General features: G+C 42.7%; 2 protein-coding genes across 2 annotated transcripts; both read left to right on the top strand.

Moving 5' to 3' along the window:
* Positions 1–3343: 3343 nt before the first annotated feature.
* wdr81 (WD repeat domain 81) lies at positions 3344–17573 on the top strand. The gene is made up of 12 exons (XM_041940736.1): positions 3344–3567; positions 4385–4898; positions 5627–9189; positions 9271–9378; positions 9531–9730; positions 9895–10076; positions 11109–11274; positions 11591–11756; positions 11865–12695; positions 12829–12974; positions 13136–13318; positions 15833–17573. The coding sequence occupies exons 2-12, from the start codon at positions 4537–4539 to the stop codon at positions 16157–16159; spliced, it is 6234 nt and encodes a 2077-aa protein (XP_041796670.1). The 5' UTR covers positions 3344–3567; positions 4385–4536; the 3' UTR covers positions 16160–17573.
* A 1354-nt stretch (positions 17574–18927) lies between these two features.
* On the top strand, positions 18928–21343 carry serpinf2b (serpin peptidase inhibitor, clade F (alpha-2 antiplasmin, pigment epithelium derived factor), member 2b). Its single transcript, XM_041941349.1, has 8 exons — positions 18928–18981; positions 19077–19151; positions 19303–19588; positions 19744–19887; positions 20073–20261; positions 20435–20577; positions 20672–20876; positions 20991–21343. The coding sequence occupies exons 1-8, from the start codon at positions 18928–18930 to the stop codon at positions 21341–21343; spliced, it is 1449 nt and encodes a 482-aa protein (XP_041797283.1).
* The last annotated feature ends 531 nt before the right edge of the window (positions 21344–21874 follow it).

The following is a 21874-nucleotide window of genomic DNA, read 5'->3' as shown; positions in this document are numbered from 1 at the left end:
TGTGTCAGTTTGAATCAGCTGCAAAAGGAATTGTCAGAAAGTGCTGCAACAGGTTCACAACACTGTGATAAATGGGTGAAGCATTTCTGACAAAATAGACACCACTTTCTCAGATATGTCAGAGTTCCAGCAGAGTAGATTGACTTCAATAGAGTAAAGCAGATTGTTTGCATGGTTGTTAAAATGTCATGTGATAATCCCACATGGAACATGAATACCCACCTGAGTGACCCGAAATGATATTAGTGTGTATTTGCATGTTTGGTCAACATCAGTGTGTTTCCCCCTCATGCCAGGAGGGGAAAGCCTGGCTTCCTCAAATTTGGTCCTATAAACGCTTTTTTTTTTTTTTTTTTTTACCAGCAGTCTACATATTTTGACAACCATGAGAATTTTTCTTTGCTGTATTGTGTAACTCACACAACTACCCTGGCTTTAAATGTAACCCTGCGGCGTCTGTTTTGGTTGGGTTTGTGGTGCCTGCTTTTCTTAATGCAGCCTCTTATTTCGTGGCACATTTTTACATTTGGCTCTTTGGTTCAAATTACAGTATTTACCAGTCAGTGGATGAGATGATTTTTGGTACGCAACTGCAGAAAAATGGAAATTGGGAAAAGTCTTGTGGTGGTTTGCTCGGTGCTGGTGAACAGACGGCTTGGAAGTCTTACCGGTAAAAATAGTCCTTCATGCCACTTGTGCCATCTCAGATTTACTGAGACTCATGACCACCGATTTGTGGCCAAATAATGTTTCTATATAATGTCAAATGCTTGTAAGAATTTGGCAACAAGGAAACCTTTTGAGAGTCGTCTGAATGTGCTTGTGCCAAACATTTATGAGGAGAACAGAAAAAAGCTTGCTGTGTTATGAGGGAGAACGTTGCTTTATAAATGGCTGACTGCACTCTCTGAACCGAAAAACCTTTTGTCGGCCTGAGACCTAACTTTCTACTAAATTTAACTTTTTTTTTTAGTCATCCAATTAACTAACAAGACAAACAAACCAAAAGGAACTATAACCATGCTGACAGAAATAATGATGCCAGAAGAAACAACTTTCATCTCTCTGGATTAGGGCAGTTTTCAACTTTCACGTTTCAAGTTTTGACCTTTTTTCAGTTTTCAGATTCTTTTTTTTTTTCCATGAAAACGTGTTTAGTTTTAGCTTAAACTCTCTGTGCATTTTTGAGCTTTTAAAGGGTGTAAAATGTCACTTCAAGCTATTTTCTCCCCTTACAGAAAACCACATATTCCTTCTTGTAACTTTATGAGGTGACACATTATTTTGAGTGATGTGACACAACAGAAAAGTACAAACAGTATTTATTGCACAGCTACTGTAACACAGACAAATGAAATGCACAATATGCCTCACGTGTCCAGCCTCTTTTTGTGCCCTGTGAGTTTAGGCCATTTGCAGCGAACGCTTTAAACCAAAACCAACACTGTGCTTTGGAACATAAAACACATTCTGCCTGGCAGTACTATAAAACTACGAAGAGCAGAACTAAGAGAAGAACATAATATGCTGAGCCAAGGAATGTCATGTTCTTTGGCTGCATCTTCTCTGTAAAAGTGCTGACAGTAATTATGTTGCATTGGTGGTATGCTGAGATGAGAGAAGCTTTTCATTTGTGCTCCTGTAATTGTGAGTCTACAAACCAGTGTGGGATTTCAACATTCATGCTTGCAGACTAATTTTTACCAATTCTGAAGACATGAAAAGGTTGTTAAAATCAGGACAGTCCACTTGTTGAGTTTTGACAATAATTGTTAAGTTCTGTTAAGTTAATTGTTAGTTCTGATCTGTTGCTTTTTAAAATCTTTATTTAATCATTTATTACTTTTATTATTGTTTACTTCCTACCTAAAATGATTGACCAGTCAAACTATGCTTTCAAAACATCCATACATAAAAATATGCACACTAAAATTATGTTTAAAATGTTAAAAGTTAATTAACAAAGTAGGGTTGCTTTTTGCACAGCATTCACAGGACTGTCTTCCCAGGTGCTGACAACAGCAGGACTCATACAGCAGCAAAAGCACAAATAGATTGTTGCACACAGGAATATGTCAATATTCTTCATAAAGTTTGTATTTATATCAACATAGCATTTTCTGGATAAATTAGAAATTGTGTTCTTTTAATAACTTGTGTATGACACTGTACTGTATTCTAATAAATGGATAGAAACCAATTAATTATATTCAGTCTAGTGCCAGAGATTTGGACTAAGTTTGTGGAAGAATAACTCGATGTAACGTTAATGGGAAATCAAGCATGCACATTAAATGTAGTGATGGAAATCCTGATTTTAATGTTGTACGAGTGAAGCAGTGATCACAACTGGTGACCAGCCATAAGTAATGGCCACCTGACAACACCAATTCTAGGTGTTCCGAAGGCAACTGGACGTGCTTGCGGTTCTAGAAGACGTTTTAACTGACTGGTGGGAGTCCAAGCAAGCAAGTCCAGCAGCCTTTGGAAGCACTTTGAAGTACCGTGACCTGGATGAATGAGAATATTCACAGACATGTGACACCATCACATTGTCAAAATAGGCCTACAAAAGTGGCACACAGAGGTCTTGATGCAGTTCTTTGCTTCTGGACATTACAAAATATTGAGTCAAAGCTGGAGCCAGCAAAACAAAATAAAAGATCAAATGACTGCAAATTAGTGTACTGTGTACACAATATGTCTGCAGAAGGCTGCTGAAAGATTTGTATGTGAAATTACACACATAATGCCACCTTGTGGAGATGACTATCATTACACAACAGTCAGGTAGCAGAAGCAAATATCACTTTATACTGGACATAGTGGAGGCTGCAATCTTGAAGAACTATAATTTTGGGAAGTACTTTATGATGGGCTGGTTCCTAAAATAAGATGAGGTGATTTCTTGGGATCTTAAGAAGCAGGCTATATTGGCTATATTTCATTCACCGTATTAGTTCAGTAAAATATAATAGCTTGCTATTTACAAAGTGACAAGCTCTCTCTCTCTCTCTCTCTCTCTCTCTCTCACACACACACACACACACACACACACACACACACTACTATGACCGTTTTTATTAGAATTTACTGTTAAATTAAATCAAACCACCGAGAGGTGTCTCTATTTTTCCACAGTAGCTGTCCCTACATACACACTACAGTCCACTGTCTTTTCTGCTCCATCAAGTAAGCACAAATATCATGTTTGGTGTATATAAAGTCTGACTTACAGGCCGCTGAGGACGCGGGTCTGTGCTGCTGCTGCTGCAGGGCAGCGGCAGTGGTCACATGAGATGGGGCTGATGTTGTGTCACGTGAGGTGTCGTTTCTAAAACATGGCTCCAACTAGCACAGAACAAAAACACCGTCGGCTGACTGACTGTGGTCTGCCTGCTGACACGCATCAGTAAGCATCACAAAATGGAGCCAGCAGTTAGATGTGGTCCCGCAGTATGTCCTCGTTTCATTAAGTTAATTTAGCACAAACTCACGATGCGTGAGACCGACGGTGCACCGTTAGCTTAACGCTAGCTAGCTGTCAACTGCTACAAGTGGTGAGAGGTGAGCTAAACATTAAGCAGTACGCTTTGTTGTTGTTTTTTTGTTGTTCTGTAATTACACTGCAGTTACATTTACATCGATGTCGCTGCTCTTGTTTAACTTTATGTCAGTGATGTTAGTAACTACATTGTGGATTTTTTCTTACTTGGACTTACGTATCATGACGTTAGCCACTTCGTTAAGCTAACTTTTAGCGTTAAGTTGATTCTACTTCCCCAATTGTCTTCCTAAAGCCACCAACTGACTTTCCGGGATTTATTACATGAGAGACAGGTTGCCATTAGCAGAATAACATTTATACGTTCAGTTTTGAAGATTGCAATAATTATATTCTCGGGTTAAGGTGGACTTTATTGTTTCTTGGATGTTATCTCTGCAACCAGCTAGCAGCCAAGCTAACGTACAAAATTTATTCTAACTTTTAAGAATTGGTGGTTTATGACCGTGTTGGGAACTTGTCGTAAGTAAAGTCAGTTGTACATTTAGTCAGAAGCATGTCATAAAGTTTACACTTTAAATCACAGCAAGTGGACGCTTTTAGCAAACTTGCCCCAGGGTAGAGAAGGTTTAAGGAGCAGAGCAGGTTCAGACATATGAACTGAGTTTAGCTCAAACTGCAGGTACTTGGAGAAGGAGAAGGAGAAGGAAAAGAAGTCGTGTGCATTCACCAACATCTCATCACTCTGTCATTGCAGCAACTACTGTTCTCCTCTCTAGATAACACCCATCTCTTCTTACAGCATTGCACAGCAGTCTCGTTGTTAAAGCATTACAAAAGCAGTAGTCGGATATATAATTGTCCATTTATGTTTTTCAGTTATATTCTCAGGCGGACAGTTGGAAGAGGAGATTTGGTCTGCCCTTGATGACTTTGATTTCCTCCTCCATGAATGTCTGAAAGTCGTCCTTGTGGGAGACAGAGAGGTCTACGCAGCAGGACATTGTGCGACTCTTAACAAGAGACTTGCCATGGATTGGCTGATGAATTCAGTTGAGAAAGACTTGGGGGTTGACCGACGGCAGCAAGGCCCAGGTCCCCGTCCCAGGGAGCTTGTAGCCCTTGTTCCTACACGCTGGGTGATGGGCCTGAGGGAGAGGAGGGTCATGCGCTGTACCCGATTTGACAGCATCAATGAGGCAGAAATCCGGACGTACCTTCAGTGTTCCCAAGCAAAGTTGCCACCTGGCTGGACACGTGTGTGCATTCAAGGTCTGAGGAAAAGCAAGCTGAGCTACAGATTGGCCAGAGACCCTTGCCCTCAACAAATGGAATTAATGTCACAGGATTCTTATGTCAAAACCATGCAGTGTGTGTCGCAACATAATGTCAGGTACTGTATATACTCTGATTTTCTACTGTAAAATGTGACTATACTTGTAACGTTACACCTGTGCTAACGTTCAATCAAAGTGAAAAATCTCCTTTAAAGATGATCCATCATTCCCTTAACAATTGACTTTTATTTGTGAACTCTCATCCAAAAGGATTAAAAAAGCTTTTGTGGTAAATTTTTGCAGAGCTGAAAGAATTGATAATCAATAAGTGGATGTACAGAAAGTTAATCAGCAACAATTTTAAATACTGAGTACTCATTAAAGTCATTTATCCAGCAAAAATGGCAAACATAGTCTGGTTCTACCATCTGAAAAGTGAGGATTTACTATTTTTCTCCATTTTATCGTTGGGCGGGCAAAACAAGTAATTGCAGATGTGACCTTGGGCTTTGGTAACATGTGCAACACATTTTTGACTCCTTTTCGAACATTTTTTAGATTGAATTATTAACCCAAAAAATAATGGTTAGATTAATTTGACAGTGCAAATAATTGTTAGTTGCAACTTGCCTTTGTGCATTCCTTTAAGATAAGATAAGAACAACTTTACTAATCTCCGGATGGCGAAATGATGTACTTTAGTGTTTATAAGTGTTGTTTTTGCAAATAATGAGCTTTATTCAGTCGCAATCATTTGTACCTTCTAATGTCATGTCAGGGTTTTTCATTTACTACTTTCATTCACAGTAATGTATCAGCTTTTTTTGTTTTTCCCCCTTTTCAGGAATCTGTGGCGTGAAGCTCATTACAAGCTTGTGCAGACATATGCAGGAGCCAGTGAGCAGATGCATACTGCGGCTGTAGATGCGGTGCGTCATGCTTTACAGAAGCTCTTCAATTCTACATTCTTCTCATCTGACAAGGTGTCTCCATCCCTTTCTCCAGCCAGAGAAAAGGAGAAAGAAAACTACTTCTCATCTGGTTCATCTTGCTTTTCCAAGTCCCAGTCAGACCATCTTTGTCCCAATGTTCTACCTGCAGAGTGTCTGCTGGAGACAGCAGAGATGCTCTATGTGATTCTACCATATACTCAGTATACACTCCATGATATTGTCTCCTTCAGCCCAGCCAAGCTTGCTAACAGCCATGCCAAAGTGTTGTTCATTCTGTACCAGTTACTGATTGCCCTGCAGGCATGTCACGCAGCAGGACTTTCTTGTGGAGAGCTCTCCCTGCAGGACATAGCTGTAGATGAGCAGCTCTGCAGCCGCCTCAGAATCAACCTAGCCCATTATGAGGAACTGGGGCCAGAAGGGGATGCAAACAGTGATGTTAGTGGCAGAGAAGTGCCAAAAAGTGTCCTGCCAAGGGACCACTCGTGTGTGAGCCAAGAGAACAAGAGACTTTGCAAAGACTGCTTTGGTGAACTCAAGATGTTGGTTCTTGACTGGGTCCATGGAAGAGTCAGTAACTTCCGCTACTTGATGGAACTGAACAGGCTGGCAGGACGCAGAGAAGGAGACCCTAATTATCACCCAGTGCTGCCTTGGGTGGTGGATTTCACTGTGCCATTTGGAAAATTCCGGGACCTCAGGAGGTCAAAGTTCAGGCTCAATAAAGGGGATAAGCAGCTGGACTTTACATACGAGATGACCAAAGAGGCTTTGGCAGCTGCGGTGGGTAATGGGGTGGGTGGAAGTGGTGTAGGCGGAGACCTCAGTGGCTCTGTAGGTGCTGGTGGTGCTGGACAGCCTGACCACCTCCATGTACCTCATCACATATCTGACGTGCTCTCAGACATTACCTACTATGTCTACAAAGCCCGGCAGACACCCAAGTCAGTGTTGTGCAGCCATGTTAGATCCCAGTGGGAGCCTAATGAATACCCAGCCAGTATGGAGCGCATGCAGAGTTGGACCCCTGATGAGTGCATTCCAGAGTTCTACACAGATCCCTCTATTTTCCGCTCTATCCACCCTGACATGCCAGACCTGGATGTGCCTTCCTGGTGCAAGTCGTGTGAGGAGTTTGTTGAGGTCCATCGACGCCTTCTGGAGAGCCGAGAGGTGTCCCAGCATTTGCATCACTGGATAGATCTCACGTTTGGTTATAAGCTTTCTGGTAAAGAAGCTGTCAAGGCCAAGAATGTGTGCCTGCACCTAGTGGACAACCACACCAATCTGACTACCTATGGTGTAGTTCAGCTGTTTGACCAGCCCCACCCACCCCGCTTATCTCCTTCCCAGTACGCCCCAGCAGAACCTCCTCTTCTTGGCCTTGCTGCTCTTACTGTGCCTTCTCTACACGTCCCTCAAATCAACACCATGGCTGACACTGTGGATGGAATGGTGCCAGAGTCCACAGGGTGTGAGTCCAGCGGATGGACCATGGTAGACAGAGATGAAGAGCTTGAACAAGGTATGGAAGCTTTGGACTCATTAGCATCCACAGGCTCTTCTGTTTCTGCGTCCTGCTCTGTCCCAATGCCAAGCACGGCGGGAGGAAAGATGGGAGCAGAGCACACAGCACTTATTGTATCTCAGTCCCCGAGTTCATTCCCTGGTGATTTCACAAGCGGCTTAGGCCCTGGTTTACGCAGTGCCATGTTACAAAGAGGTGGGCCAACGAACAAAAAACATGGGGAGGGCAGTGTGACTGCCAGCAGTGCAGAGGAAATCAGAATTACCCTCCCTGAGGGCTTCAACCCATTGCAGCCTTTGGAAGAGCTGGAGAAGTTGAACAATTTCCTGGTGAAGAGTCTGCATGCTGAAGTGTGGCATCCTGCAGGATCAAGTGACTGCATGAGAGACGGTGTGATATTTGAATCTCTACCTTCTCTGACACAGCTCTACCAAAGAGACATGCAGGCCCTTGGCGTTCTCATCGCTGAGATATTCTACTCCTCTAAACTGAGAGGACTGAAACCAGGCAACCCCCTCAGACAGCGTTTCCAAGCTGTTATGAAGCTATGCTCTGCCAGCCTCCGTGATGTGCCACTGTCTTTGCATCATGCTCTTGAGACACTGCTGCTGATGGAGAAGCACTCTGGTATAGCACACAGAGAAGTACCAGATTGCCCACGTCCACTTCTTTTCAAATATGACCCCATCTGCGATGGTCTGCCTCCCCCAAACCCCTGCCAGTTACTGAACTCAGTTATCTCCCCCCTCCCTTTCCCTTCTTATTTTGCAGCCCTTCATCATTTTATCTTTTCCTACCACGCCAAGATAGAGACTACGTGTAGTCTTCAAGGAAGAGATGTTGTCTTTCACCTCTGGCAGCAGCTTGAGACACTGTTGCGGGGAAACATTACAGCTGAGGGTCTTGAGATTCTCTTGCCTTTCATTTTAGCCCTAATGCTTGAGGAGTCCACTGCTGTCTATGCTGCTTGGTACCTTTTCGAGCCCATCTCTAGAGTACTGGGTCCCAGAAATGCAAACAAGTACTTACAGAAGCCACTGATCAATGTTTATGAAAACCCTCACTGCCTGCGAGGACGTTTCTATCTCTACACTGACTGCTTCATTCTGCAGCTGATTGTGAGGCTCGGCCTGCAAGCCTTTCTGTCCAGCCTACTCCCCCATGTGCTGCAGGTCATCACTGGCTTTGAAAGCTGCATCTCAGGCACTGGCGGGGAAGCTTGCAAAGGCCTCAGGGGTGGTACATGCAATCTAGGAGAGGAAGAGGAAGAGGACTTTCAGTGTGGTGAGGTGCGGTCATCTTCTGGGTCTGTTAGCGGGAATATGGGAGGTAGCAGTGGAGCCAGTGGAGGGGTCGTGGTAGGAGACGCAGGGCTGGTCGATTACTCCTCTGGCATCAGCCTAAATGACCAAGTGTTTCTCTCAGAGGCAGAGGACTTTCAGAATGGGTTCTATGTCAACAGTGGAGCAGGGGTGGCTGCTGGGAAACAGCAGAGCCAGAACTCTGCAGCCAAGGATCAAGACCAGGAGTCTTTAAGTGTTGGGAAACTAAGTGACAAAAGCAGCACAAGTGAGCTCTCACTGGGTGATGGAGACTCAATGCGGGATCGAGCCAGTCTCAAATCAGCTGACAGCAGTCAGGACCTGAAACATGCTAGTGAAGGAGAGGAGGGAGGAGAGCTTGAGGAAGAAGAGGTGACTGAGACTAATGAGGGTAAAGAGGGTACAGATGACCCTGCTGTACCCAACCTGGAGCTTACTCTCTCTGGTTGCACAGAAGCTTCAGGAGCCACAGTTGCCACTCTGGAGGGAGAGTTTGTGAATGGAATGGCACTGGAAGACACTGATAAAGGCAATGTGGGAGAGCAGGAGGAGGACCACGATCCATCAGAAGAGTCTGAGGAGAAAGAGCAAAAGATTCTTCTAGGTGAGTGAATCATTGAGGTATATCTCAAATTTTGTGTTACTGATTCATGTCTAATGTTTTTAATCATGTTTCTGCACACAGATACAGTCTGCAAAACAGTTCGATGGCTGTCAGCAAAGCTTGGACCAACAGTGACGTCTCGATACATTGCAAGAAATTTGCTGAGATTGCTTACAAATTGTTACATTGGTGCGTAAGTTTATAATATTAAAAGTTTCATTGCCACAATCATATTACACATGACAAAACCATGCTCTGGAGTTCTGTATATCAAACATGTTTCATCTGTTACTGCTTGTTTTTTCTTCACCCCATTTCCCTCCCACGTTCTCTGCCTGTAGGGCCGCAGAAGCACCAGTTTGTGACCCCTACATCTGAGGAGAGCAGTCTGGAGAGTGTGGGAATGAGCAGAGTATATGAGAAGAAACCTGTGGTTGGTGACCAAACTGCAGGGCCTGTGTTGGACTGTCTCATCTACATAGCTCAGCTTTATGGAGAGCCTGTACTCACTTACCAGTACCTGCCTTATATAGGATATCTGGTAAGGGGGATAAAGCAGCACTCATGCACAAAACATCATTTGGATTGTTAAGATAGAGAGGGTTTTTTGGAGGGGGGAAGGAAAATTGTACTAGAGCTTTTTAAGTTTATTATTTATCTGAGAACATTAACAAAATGTGCTCTGATTTCTTAATATGTTTTCAGGTTTGTCCACCTTCTTCACAGCGGCTTAACACACGAAAGGAGGCAAGTCTGCTGGGAGCTGTTGCACTTACACAGAAGATCGTTGTCTTTCTCTCCGATACCACTCTAATGGACATGCTCATGAAGATCAATCAGGATGTGCTCCTCCCACTGCTGGACCTACTCACCACCCCTCGTATGGGGTAAATAACACACATTACAACCGCGCACATACTCTAGATGTACGTTGAGGTTTCACTTATGGCAATGCCAGAATATTCAAATATTCAAGCACATGTCAAATTCTGGAACATTGCAAACAGATTGTTGTGCTTTTTATTTTTTATTTTTTTCCAAATGCAGCTCAAAGTGCTTTACAACAAAGACATCAAGTGCACCAAGTGCTACACACAGACAGATTGAACATAAAACAGGGCTAGAAAATTTGCACAAAATATGATGGAGAATAAATACACACTTGGCAATAGTCGTAAAAACAAGATGGAAAATAAAACCACTGAATAATAGTGGTAGAATACATTTAAAAATGGAGTACATAGGAGGCATAAAATCAATTAAATAACAACAATTTGGAATAAGTACAGCAGTGCATAAGTGCGAGGCAGAGCTCAAAAGTTCCAAGCTTTTATCAGGAAAGTCATAGCTAGTTAAAGGTTAAAGTGAAGAGATTTTTAGCTTTCTTTTAAAAGTGTTTAGCGAGCTGGCTTCCCTGATATCTATGGGCAGTATGTTCCAGACCTTTGGGGCATAATTAACAAAGGCTTCATCACTGATTTTCTTTTGGCTGTTGCTGGGAACCTCCAATAAACCAGCAGCAGATGATCACAGTGTTCTTGAAGGCAAATACTGAACAAGAGATTTAGCAGTGTAACTCGGTCGTAGCCCATTAAGGGCTTTGTACACAAGGATGAGGACCTTAAAATCAATTCTGAATGTTACAGGAAGCCAGTGCAGAGCAGCTAAAGCTGGACTAATGTGCTCGCTCTTATTGTTTCTGGTTAATAGCTGAGCTGCAGTGTTTCGAATGAGCTGAAGTCTCTTAGTGGTTATTTTCAGGAGACCAGTAAATAGTGCATTACAGTAATCGAGTTGGATTGAAATAAAGGCATGAATTAGTTTTTCAGCATCTTTTTGATTTATAAATGGTAATACTTTAGCTATGATAGAACTGTCATTCATCCTCTGCGTGGTTGTACCCATCCTGCTGTACTCAGGTTCCCCAGTGGGGTGCAGACACGCACCGCCGTCTGTCTCAAGACACTCAGCCTGATGGCTCTCATCTGTCTGCGCATTGGGAGGGAGATGGTGCAACAGCATATGGCCGACACTCTGCGTCGGTTCTTTGCTGTTTTCTCTCTGCTGCATTCACTGCAGCCCCAGGTATGCACGCACACTAACGCAGCACATGAAGACTGAATTCTAGAATGCTTTCAACAAGCAGATCTGTCACAAAGAGCCTGACAAAAACAAACAACACAAAGGCAGATTAAAATAAAAACGAGACAGGCACTTGGAATCCTGTCTATCTTACAGACAGGCAGATAAAGAGAGGAGATGCATTTGTGAGTGTGGCAGGATGTTTTTTCTTGTTGCATCAGATAATTAGAAGTTCCTTCACGTAGTTGCATCGACAGTGTTTGTTTTAAGATGGAACTGGAGATTTACAGATGTGGTGACTGTCTCTCTTACGCTGAAGTTGGACATGGCCCCTCGCAGAGTTGTGGGAGAAGTCGTTGTTGTGGACGTCTGCACACCCGAGGAGTCAAATGTCACATATGAGTTGGGGGTATTGGAGGAGCTGCAGACTGTTTTCAACCCTGAGATGGCTCATGTCTCCTACGTCACCTTCTCTTGTCTCATAGGTAGGGAACGCCTCATTTTGTGCCAAATACAAAATACCCTGTGTTGCAGGATGGAGGCTGTATCCACTGTGCTAAAATGAAACATATGCTGTATTGTGATTTCTGTAGGTGACATGGCAATTCCGAAACTGTTTCCTAACCATGAGCTGGTCTGGCAGTTGGCCCAGTCTTACCATCATAGTCTGAGTCAGGGGAGTCCAGAAACGAACCTCACAGCAGCATCCAGGGTGGAGCTACCTCCTTCCTCCATAGGACTCTCTTCGGGTTTTGCCAGACGTGCCGGTTGCAGCCCATTCCCTGCACCCTTGACTAGCTCCACCCAGCTCGGAGACTCCCTCCCTGAGTCAGGCACTTTTGGGAGCCACCTGGTAGGAAACCGTATACAAGTGTCATGTGACACTGATTATGACAGTAGCCTGAACCTGGGCTTAGCCAACTCTTGGGGACGCTCCAGCCATACCAACCCCATCATCACCACTGCCTCCACCTTCACCACTCCATCTGTTGGCAAAGTTTCCTCTTCTTCCTCCTGGGTGACAGACCCCAGCCTAGAAGTCAGTGCCCTGAAACAGGAGCTCCCTCGCAGTGGCCGCTCCCTGCAGGGCAACTGGCTGGCCTACTGGCAGTATGAGATTGGCCTCAACCAGCAGGATCCACATTTCCACTTCCACCAGATCCGACTGCAGAGCTTCCTGGGTCACTCAGGCACCACAAAGTGTTTGGCGCCACTGGCAGGAGAGGATTACTTCCTTTCTGGTAGTAAAGACAAGACTGTGAAACTTTGGCCCCTCTATAACCACGGTGATGGAACACAGGAGGTTGACCCCAGGCTGACGTACAACGACCATCGAAAGTCAGTCTTCTATGTGGGACAGCTGGAGGCGTCACAGGAGGTAGTCAGCTGTGATGGCACTGTGCACCTGTGGGACCAGTATACAGGTAATAGACATCAAGCACAATGCATTTCTGCTCGTGATTAGAACTGTAAAATTGTTTATTAGGTCCGTTAAAGGACACAAGACTCAAATCAATGGAATGAAATAACTAACTCCACTCTAACTGTTGTCCTCAGGCAAGCAGATCCGCTCGTATGAAGCCGTGGACGGTAAGAATCCCATCACAGCTGTCACCACCATGCCAGCTCCACACTGCAGTGTTGTGTTTGGCAGTGCGGATTCTGTTCTCCGCTTCATTGATCCTCGCAAACCAGGACTGCAGGTAGCAATTTCAATTAGCAAGCTCATTCTGTCTAGACCTACTCCACACAACATCCGCCAATTATCATTACTGTGTTTTCTATAATAGTAGCATGTTTTACACTTCTCCACTACAGAGTTATTTCAGCCTTTACAATGACAAATCTTCCCCTGTGTCCCCAGCATGAATTTCGTCTGGCATACAACAATGTGAGCGCCGGGCTCATCCGCTACCTGGCAGTGAGCCCTTCAGGGCGCACTGTGGCTGCAGGTTTCTCATCTGGCTTCATTGTTCTGCTAGATGCGCGTACTGGACTTATTCTGAAGGGCTGGCCGGCTCATGAGGGAGACATCCTCCAAATGAGGGTATAGTTACTGTGTGTGTGACTGTGTGTGTGTGTTTCTTTACATCTGTATAACTGAATGGGGCTGCCTCTGGGTAACATCTTTGTCAGTAGTCAGTGGTGTTTTGTAAATATGTTTTTTCTACTCAAAGATAATCAGTGAAGTAAAATAGACTCCATGAAGGTTTGACATTGACAACACTAGTTATGCATGCAATGAACAAGCGATTTTTATTTGTACTGTTTCAGGCATCTTTGGGTTTATTTAGATAGCAGACAGTGACGAGGAGATAAGAAATGGTGCAAGGAGAGGAGGGATGAAATGCAACAAAAAGTCTCTGCCCAACTGCATGGATATACCCGCAGGCCTCTATTCATTCATTTGAAATAGTTAATGATTAGTTAATGATATCATTCTGCAAAAGCTGTTTGTATCTTCAAAAACTCTAACAATGACAAACTGGGGTAGTTAATATTAGTTTCAATAGATTGGTTGAATGCGTAAATAAATGAGTGCCTACAGGATACTATCAACAACAGACTTTAGAAATGAAGAAAGAAAAGAAAGATGAGCAATAACCAAAGAAACATGAATAACTGAAAATGTTGCAGTTTGGCACTTAACACTTAAAGTGTCTTTAAATGCACCAAGAAGCAAAGTGTAAAAACAGTCCCACCTCTCTACTGCATTACCACGAAAGCAAAAATCTTACAAATCTAACAGCCTTACAACAACTCAATGTTGTATGCAATAAAGTGTGAAAAACTCAAAGTGGGTGAATATTAAATACTTATTTTAGGCTTTGTGTGTTCAAGTTACACAGAATTATCTGTGATTTGCTGATTGTAGGTTAGAACATGTGTTATTTTTATGTTTTAGAAAGTGATTCCTTGATCAAATGATGGCCACACATTAACTTGAACTCTCGTTACACAAAGTACTCATATTCAGCGTGTGTTTCCCAACACTGACATGCGTGGGACTCTTTACAGTCAAGTTGTTTACACAAGACTTGAGCTGGGGGACGCCGGTCATGCAGTGTGTCATATAAATGGGCGGTTGCTCTGCCAGATAAACTTGTAGCCAAACACTGGATAGTTTCTGAAACATGACTCCATTACTTTGTTCGGTTTGTAAGCATGGTGTGATTTCTGAAAGGCTGTATGGGTTTGAGGTGCAGCTGGATGATGGGTATACCATCAGGTACAACAGGCCTAAAGGCTTCTACTGTTGAGAAGATAACTTCTGTTTATGTGTTGTGCATTTAGCAGTAAACACTAGAAACTTAAACCAGTTAAAGTTTATAAAATCTGTCTGCCTGTCACAAGACATTTTGTCCTCCAGTAGCTGATTTGTAAATTCTGATGCATAGACCAGCAGAATCTGGTGGGTGTGAAATCCCAACCAGGCTTTCTGATAAACGGTGGTTGACCACAGCTGTGGAAATCACAACCTACGCAGTGACAGTTTGTCTCTTGGCACTGTTGTTGACTCATCTTCTCTGAGTGATCCACATTACATCAACATGAGTTACCTAGACCTCTTGGTGGGTTGTCTACATGGAATATTGGGTACTTTTATTCGGCTAAAGTAGTCTTTATATAGTACCATATATGTTAAACACCTGAGCCATTGTATGACATCAGTCCTGTCCCAAAAAATGTTCTAGACAACTGACCTGTTCCTGTATTCCCTGACCATCATATACTCAAACCAGAAGGTGTGGCTGTACGTTGTCAGTAGTCATGTGATAAATTTTTAAGAGGACGATCAGCCAAGTGGATTTATTTTGACATTCCACAAAGGAAGTGGTGGAGAGATGCGAAGCCGTGCAGAGATGGTGAAAGTTGTACCCAGCAAATCTGCTGTCAACAGAGCGCAAGGATGAGCAAACTTTATTTAACCCCAAATTAGGTCAAGGATTGTATCTCTAGTTTTAAAGGCACAAGTTTAGGCAAATATGGACAGAGGTTACTCATTAGAAAGACCACGTTAGTTCTCATTGGCGCATTTATGTTACTCAGACTTCCCCTCAATTGTTCCGTGTGTCAACCCCTGGCTGGTTTCATGTTTAGCTTTATTTAGCTGTAGGAAATAAAGATTATCAAACTAATTCAGCTTACTCCCAACTAAAGGTTCTTAGTTTGTGGGTGCAGGAACACAACGAGTCCAACGTGTCAGAAGTATATAAGCAAATAAGGCTGTAGGCTGTTGCCTTATTTATCTGTCTGAATATGCATGCTGCATATTTCTGTTTAATTCATTTTAATTTGAAATCACCATTAAAATAAAATAGTATAGTTCTTTGAAACATCTCTACTTTAAAAGTATTCAGATTTTTTTAATTACAGGGTGTTTACAAGGACATTAAATTGCACTACAAGTAATAATCACAGTTCTTGAAAAACAATGTTGTAAAGCTGGCAGTGTTCAGTCAGATAAGACTATATTTAACGCTGGGGAAATTCACCTGTTGAATGCTTGAATATAACATCAACAGTCAGTGACTTCCTTTCTTGTGTTGTTACTTTTCAGGCTGCAGAAGGAAACTTGGTCATCAGCTCCTCCACCGACTACACACTCACTGTGTGGAAAGATCTGGAACACAAGCCTTTTCGCCAGTACAAGTCGCAGTCCGACCCCATTCACGCCTTTGACCTTTACGGTTCAGAGATTGTAACCGGAACAGTGGCTAACAAGATCGGGGTGTACTCCATGGCGGATATCTCCCTGAGCCCTGTTAGCAGCACAAAGCTGAGCTCGGAGAACTTCCGCGGCACACTGACCAGCCTGGCAGTCCTGCCCACCAAGAGGCTCCTGCTGCTGGGCTCTGAGAACGGGGCCATCCGGTTATTAGCGTAGGGAAAATCAATAGCTCCCAGCTACTCGAAACACTCTTAGCCACTTCCACTATATTGCTTTTTGACTGAAGCAGCACAAACAACGGCATTGTATAAGCTTCATGTCTACTGAATCTTGCTACTCCGGCACCAAATTTGATGAACAGGAAATATGTGCCACACAGTTAACATTTATCATGTACAGTAAATCCCATGATATTTTAAAAGTCTATTGATGTATAGATAGTATATATTGGGAAATTCTTATCTTGACAAGGTCATTTGTTCTTTTGACTCGATCAGTTATTCTGTTCAAAAGAATGGATCAGAGGACGTGCTCAGGAAGGTGGAACCGAACACGGTTCTTATGTAGTGTTTACACTTTCCACATAGATGCATAACAACACCAAAAATACATTGACCTCAACTTTCATTTCCCTTGATGTTAGAATACATGCGTATCCAAATGCACTGATTAAACTATGCAGTATTTGTAGATCGAATCATTTGTTTGTGTTAGCGTCACGCCGTGTTTCATGAGAGATGTTTCACGTTAGATTGTTTATACTTCATGAACAATAAAAGTACACTCACTGTTTTGTCGACAGTCTCGGTGCATCTTCTCAGAGTGGAGACGCTTCAGTTGTCGTCGCATACAAGACTCAGTTACTGATGCGCAGCCTTCATTCTACTGCACAAGTATGGCCTGAATTGTACCATTAAGATTCTCACTCAGATTTTAAAAACTGAATGTTTTTATCCACTAATAAATTACTTGAAGTTGCTTTTGGATTTTTAAACAGTTGATTTAGCAGTCAGAACCTGTAGCAACATTATATTGGGAGTGCATATAGGCAGATACCACTTTGACTGCCAGTTCTTTCTAATTTCTGACTACAAAAGCTAACATAGGAGCAGTCAATGCCAAGATGAAGAGTTTTGTATTTTAACATTTATATGTAACTGCATATGAATATGTTGAGAAAATACGAACAAAACTTAACAATAAAAAATGTGGTTTAACTTGCTGCAGTAGAATTTTTTGTCTCTTAAACCCAGCCCAGTTTCCACAAAACGCTGAATAAATATCAGTTTTCAAAGGCCAACAGCATCTAATGAGCAAAGCTCTCCCCTTTTGTGTGATTTTTCAATCGCTGTCATGTTGTAAAACACAGTTTGCCTACTTTTCTAATTATTTGCCCAAAGCTCAAAATGCTCTAGAAGTGTATTACATCTTTTGATATTTTGTGTTTTATTTTTTTGTAAACCTGGAGTGAAAGCTCAATAATAATAATAAAGCAGCAAACTTGTTTTGAAAAATACAATTTGTAGTTTGTATTGATAATTGGTTATGATTTTCCCGCTATCTCTTTGAACATTTTAAGAAAAATCCAAGAAAACGCTTCTTTTTTTTAACTGGATTAATAAAAAAACCAAATTGCTTCCATGTTTTTTTTTTTTGCGTGTGTTCCAGTTGTTTTGTGTGATTCACCTGGATTCATCATGACTCCCACCGTTGCCTTCTGATCTTGGCTGAGTCACTCGAGCTCAGATTGGACAAAGTCCCCTCTTGTGTTTGCAGACGGCTGTCATGTGGTCTAGAAGATACCGCTTTTGCTCAGTGGTGAAATGTGACCAAATCAGCTGAATAAGTTTATTTTTTTTGGCTTAATTTCTTTCCCTCTCTTGAGCAGTCATTGATCATAGTATATAACCCCAGTTTTTAGACAGAGCAGTCAAGTTTAGCTGTCTGTTCTGTGAAGTTGGTAATCTGTCAAAGCCAGAGGGTTCTGGGAAATGTGAGCTTGTGTTCTCTCTAATCAAACGTGTAACTCTGGTGTCAGCAAGTTGTGTTTGTTTGCCCACACACAGTTGGATTAACCACACTTTTGCAATTAATCTGTAATGTGTCCCGTCATAGATTCGGTTGTGACATGACATTATCACCTGCCCATTGACATGCAAAATAACTAAGCGTGTCAGCCTTCAATATTTAACCCTGGATGAGTCTCAGTAGCTGCATTTACAAACAAATAGTGGCTTGAACAAGGCCCCAATCAATGCAAGTTGATATTTAACTGTTTGCTGAGCAAGTGCCAATCTTTTACTCTCAGGAATTCTGCCATCCTCAGTCACTTAGTCGCTCCTTTTTTGGACAAGGCAGGAGGTTTTTTTCTTATTTAAATTTAAGGTAAGATCAAATATGTTTTCGCAAACTTGTTGGGACGCTATTGTACATTTGAATAATTTGAAGACATGGTGGAATGTGCTAAATATTACTGTTATTCATGGATTTTTCATGTTAGTGTAAGGTCTGCAAAGGAGGCTATAGTGCTATACCAGTCAATACTTTTGATTTGTTTTTGCATATCATGTGTTGAATACATATATGTTCCTTGAAAGTGCGTACCCTGTAACAATGTTTCTTTGAACAATAAATCTGTAATATCAGCATGTGGTTGAGGACGGCGTGGATATGTGCTGAAAGCAAACACTTCACAGTTTCTGTGTGGAAGTTTTGGTGCACAGTCTAAAAAAAATCCTTTTGTTTGGCTCCCACGTTTTAGGCATACTTCCAGATGATCTGGGGTCCTTTAAAAAAGAGGGTGACTTAGTAAGAAAGTGTTTGAGACCTGCAGATAATACAGCAAAGAAACTATATACAAAAGGTGAGAGTTTTGTAAGAAGTTCAAGCGAGGGAGGTGTATTTGTTGTTTCATGAAAGTGACCAGGACACTTTTCTTTTTCAGCCAACATTATTTCTCTCTTCCACAGTTACGTTGTAAGGACATGGACCTTCATGTGACACTCCTGTTGATCTGTCTCTGCAGCCAAGGAATCACTGTAAACTTATAAGCTCATAAATCCCTTTCAAGATTATGCTAGATTGTGTAACGCTTGTATAAATTGTTATTTTATACTATCTTTCTGCTCAACAGAATGGTGAGGTGGCAGACAATGAGTCTATCCCTTTGGTGCCTCTCATTCCTTTGATACCCAGCCACCCCATAGAGGTAAGAGGCAAATTAGAAATGTTTGGAAAGTTTTTTTTTCCTCTCTCTTTCATAGTGCTTGTTGTCTCACAGCAGTTATTCTTGTTATCTAAGTTCACAGTTTTGAAAATGTGTCCTTATACTTAACATTTTGTCCTATCCTTGCTTTTAGAAAGTAGAAAACAAAAGTACACCACAACCAAAAACTGCAGATACCACAGACGTACCTGTAATTGCAACACCCATAACTAGCAGGCCCAACGGGGGCTCATCAGAGGAGGAACAAGATGAGGTTTGTCTGTCTATTGGCCGAAGCCCGCAGTCCATGGAGGCCATCGCTGCTGCCATTCAAAAGCTGGGAGTGCAGCTGCTGCAGAACCTGGAGGCAACGCCAGAGCAGCCAAACATAATCATATCTCCTTTCAGCATATCATTAGCGCTCTCCCAGCTGGCTTTAGGTATGCATGTCCTGCTGCAGCTTTTACACGACACATCGTACCTGATCAGCTTGTTTTCCTGCACACGTGTGATGACCTGTGTCAGCAAACACGTTTATAGTTGTCTGGAGACCGTCACCGTTCCCATCCAGTCATCGCAACCCTCTTCTTCACAGGTGCGGTGAATGAGACTCAGGAGCTGCTGATGCATCATCTCCACGAACACACTCTCTCCTGCTACCACGAGTCGATGCATAATGTGTTAGTGCAGCTCAGAGACAATGACCTGCAGATCGCCACACGCATCTTCCTGCGCCAAGGTTGCTTCCTGAAAAGGACACAGCTTTTGTCTAAATCATTTTTAAGATATGCTAAAAAGTTAAGACTACACAGCTCCTGCTTGCAGAAAGATTTATTTTCTTGTAATTTCTCTCATTAGCACTGACCTAAAGAACAGTTTTAAGAGGAAAAAAGCCTGAGTGGGTGTGTGTTCGTTATGTTTCAGGGTTTAAGCCAAAGCAGGAGTTTGTCAATGAATCCCAGCGGTTATATGACTCGGAGCCAGCAGTCTTGGAGAGCCTGCAGCAGATTAACGACTGGGTAGACAGCGCAACAAATGGAAAGATGACTGACTTCCTGTCTGCTTTGCCACTCAATCTGCTCCTCATGCTCATCAATGCTGTCCATTTCAAAGGTGAAATGTCGCCACATTCATATAATTAGCCTCTTTTCTAAGTTGCCATGTTTGCTGAGAGTACAATCCAAGTGGGAGCAACCAATCAAATCTCCGCTGTTTGCAAGTTTCCCTTCCTTTCCTGTCCTATGCTGCTGACTAAATGTGAGACCCCTTTCCCACGTTACCCGCAGGAGAGTGGAAAGCTCGTTTTGACCCGCGCTTCACCTCCAGGGGTGTCTTCTACCTTGACGACAAACACATGGTTGATGCTGAAGTGATGGAAGATGCCAAACATCCCTTGAGTTTATTTATTGATAATGAACTGGAGGCTCAGGTACAATGTCACTGTCCCCTAGGCACACTTGCGTCTTATCATACGGTTTGGAAAGAAACCTAAATTCCTTACTCCCTTTCTTTGTCCTGTGCAGGTAGCGAGCTTCCCCTTCCAGAAGTTCATGAGCTTGCTGGTGGTCATGCCTTTGTCCGGCCAGGTGAACGTGTCTTCTCTTTCCGCCAAGCTGAATGTCTCCGACCTGTATAATCGTTTGCCCAAGCAGAGGGCCGTTCAAGTTAAAGTCCCCAAATTCAAACTGGAGTATGCTCAAGAGCTGCAGGACGTTTTTACCAAATTGGGTAAGAGCTCCTTGTTTTCAGTGGTCTTAGTTATGACATTTTCACCCCACATACAAATAGTTTTTGAACACGCTGTGGACTAGAATTGACGCTGTCCTCTCTCCTCTGCGTTAGGCCTTGGAGAGATGTTCTCCCGTCCCAACCTGGCTGAGATAGCAGACGGCCCCCTGCTGGTGTCCAGTGTCATGCATAAGTCCAGCATGGAAATAAATGAGGAGGGTGCTGAGGCTGCTGCAGCCACCACTGTGATCATCTCGCGGGCGTCCAACCCTGTTTTCCACCTGACCCAACCCTTCTTCTTTGCCCTAATGGATGATATGACTCAAGTGCCGATTTTCATGGGTGTCATCAACAACCCGAATCCGGGAGCTCCTATCTTGCAGAGAGGAGAACCTGGGAGCAAAGATAAAGTGGGATTCCCAATTGATAAGAATCATGTTGGCTCATTCGGAGGCCCACCTAAGTAGGGGCTAATAACCACAGTGCTGTCCCAAGGAAAAGCCAGGCCAAGACCTCTGTGATTGTACAGATTAAATGTAAAATATCACTTAGCTGGATCAGAATGTGTATGAAAACATATGCTTTATGTCATTGTAGAATTGACACACTGAGGAGTCCAGTATCCCCTGTAAAAAACAAATATTTCTTAAGAAATGTCAGTTTTGCTGCATTAGATAACATGTCCCAGTAAAGCTACTCTTATTATTCTAATTAGATACAAGCAAAGGTTTATACCCAGAGTAAAATCAGTCCTCACCTTGTAATTGATTGATTAGACTTTAATCAATCAACGTTTTGGAAATGTAAGGTCAATGTCACAGCATTAACTGCACCATTTTGTATGGAGTTTGACTTTTAACGATGTCATCTAATGGGATAATAAATTGAATTGTTTTGAATCACAACCTGTCAAGGTTATGAGTTGTATTGTCTTCTTGAACTAAAAGCTCTTGTTGTAGTCTGAAGGTAAAGTGATGAATTGATGAAAGTTGGAAAAG

The sequence above is a fragment of the Chelmon rostratus genome, chromosome 7, assembly GCF_017976325.1.
Source record: "Chelmon rostratus isolate fCheRos1 chromosome 7, fCheRos1.pri, whole genome shotgun sequence".
Lineage (NCBI taxonomy): Eukaryota > Metazoa > Chordata > Actinopteri > Chaetodontiformes > Chaetodontidae > Chelmon > Chelmon rostratus.
Note: the sequence above shows the minus strand (reverse complement) of the source record. Positions and strands in the feature narration are given on the sequence as shown.

Coding starts and splice junctions, on each gene's coding strand:
- wdr81 (XM_041940736.1), top strand. CDS start 4,537: ATGGATTGGCTGATGAATTCAGTTGAGAAAGACTTGGGGGTTGACCGA. Junction 4,899..5,626: donor GTGTCGCAACATAATGTCAG/GTACTGTATATA, acceptor CCCCCTTTTCAG/GAATCTGTGGCGTGAAGCTC. Junction 12,696..12,828: donor CCTGTGGGACCAGTATACAG/GTAATAGACATC, acceptor TGTTGTCCTCAG/GCAAGCAGATCCGCTCGTAT.
- serpinf2b (XM_041941349.1), top strand. CDS start 18,928: ATGGACCTTCATGTGACACTCCTGTTGATCTGTCTCTGCAGCCAAGGA. Junction 19,152..19,302: donor TACCCAGCCACCCCATAGAG/GTAAGAGGCAAA, acceptor CCTTGCTTTTAG/AAAGTAGAAAACAAAAGTAC. Junction 19,888..20,072: donor ACGCATCTTCCTGCGCCAAG/GTTGCTTCCTGA, acceptor GTTATGTTTCAG/GGTTTAAGCCAAAGCAGGAG.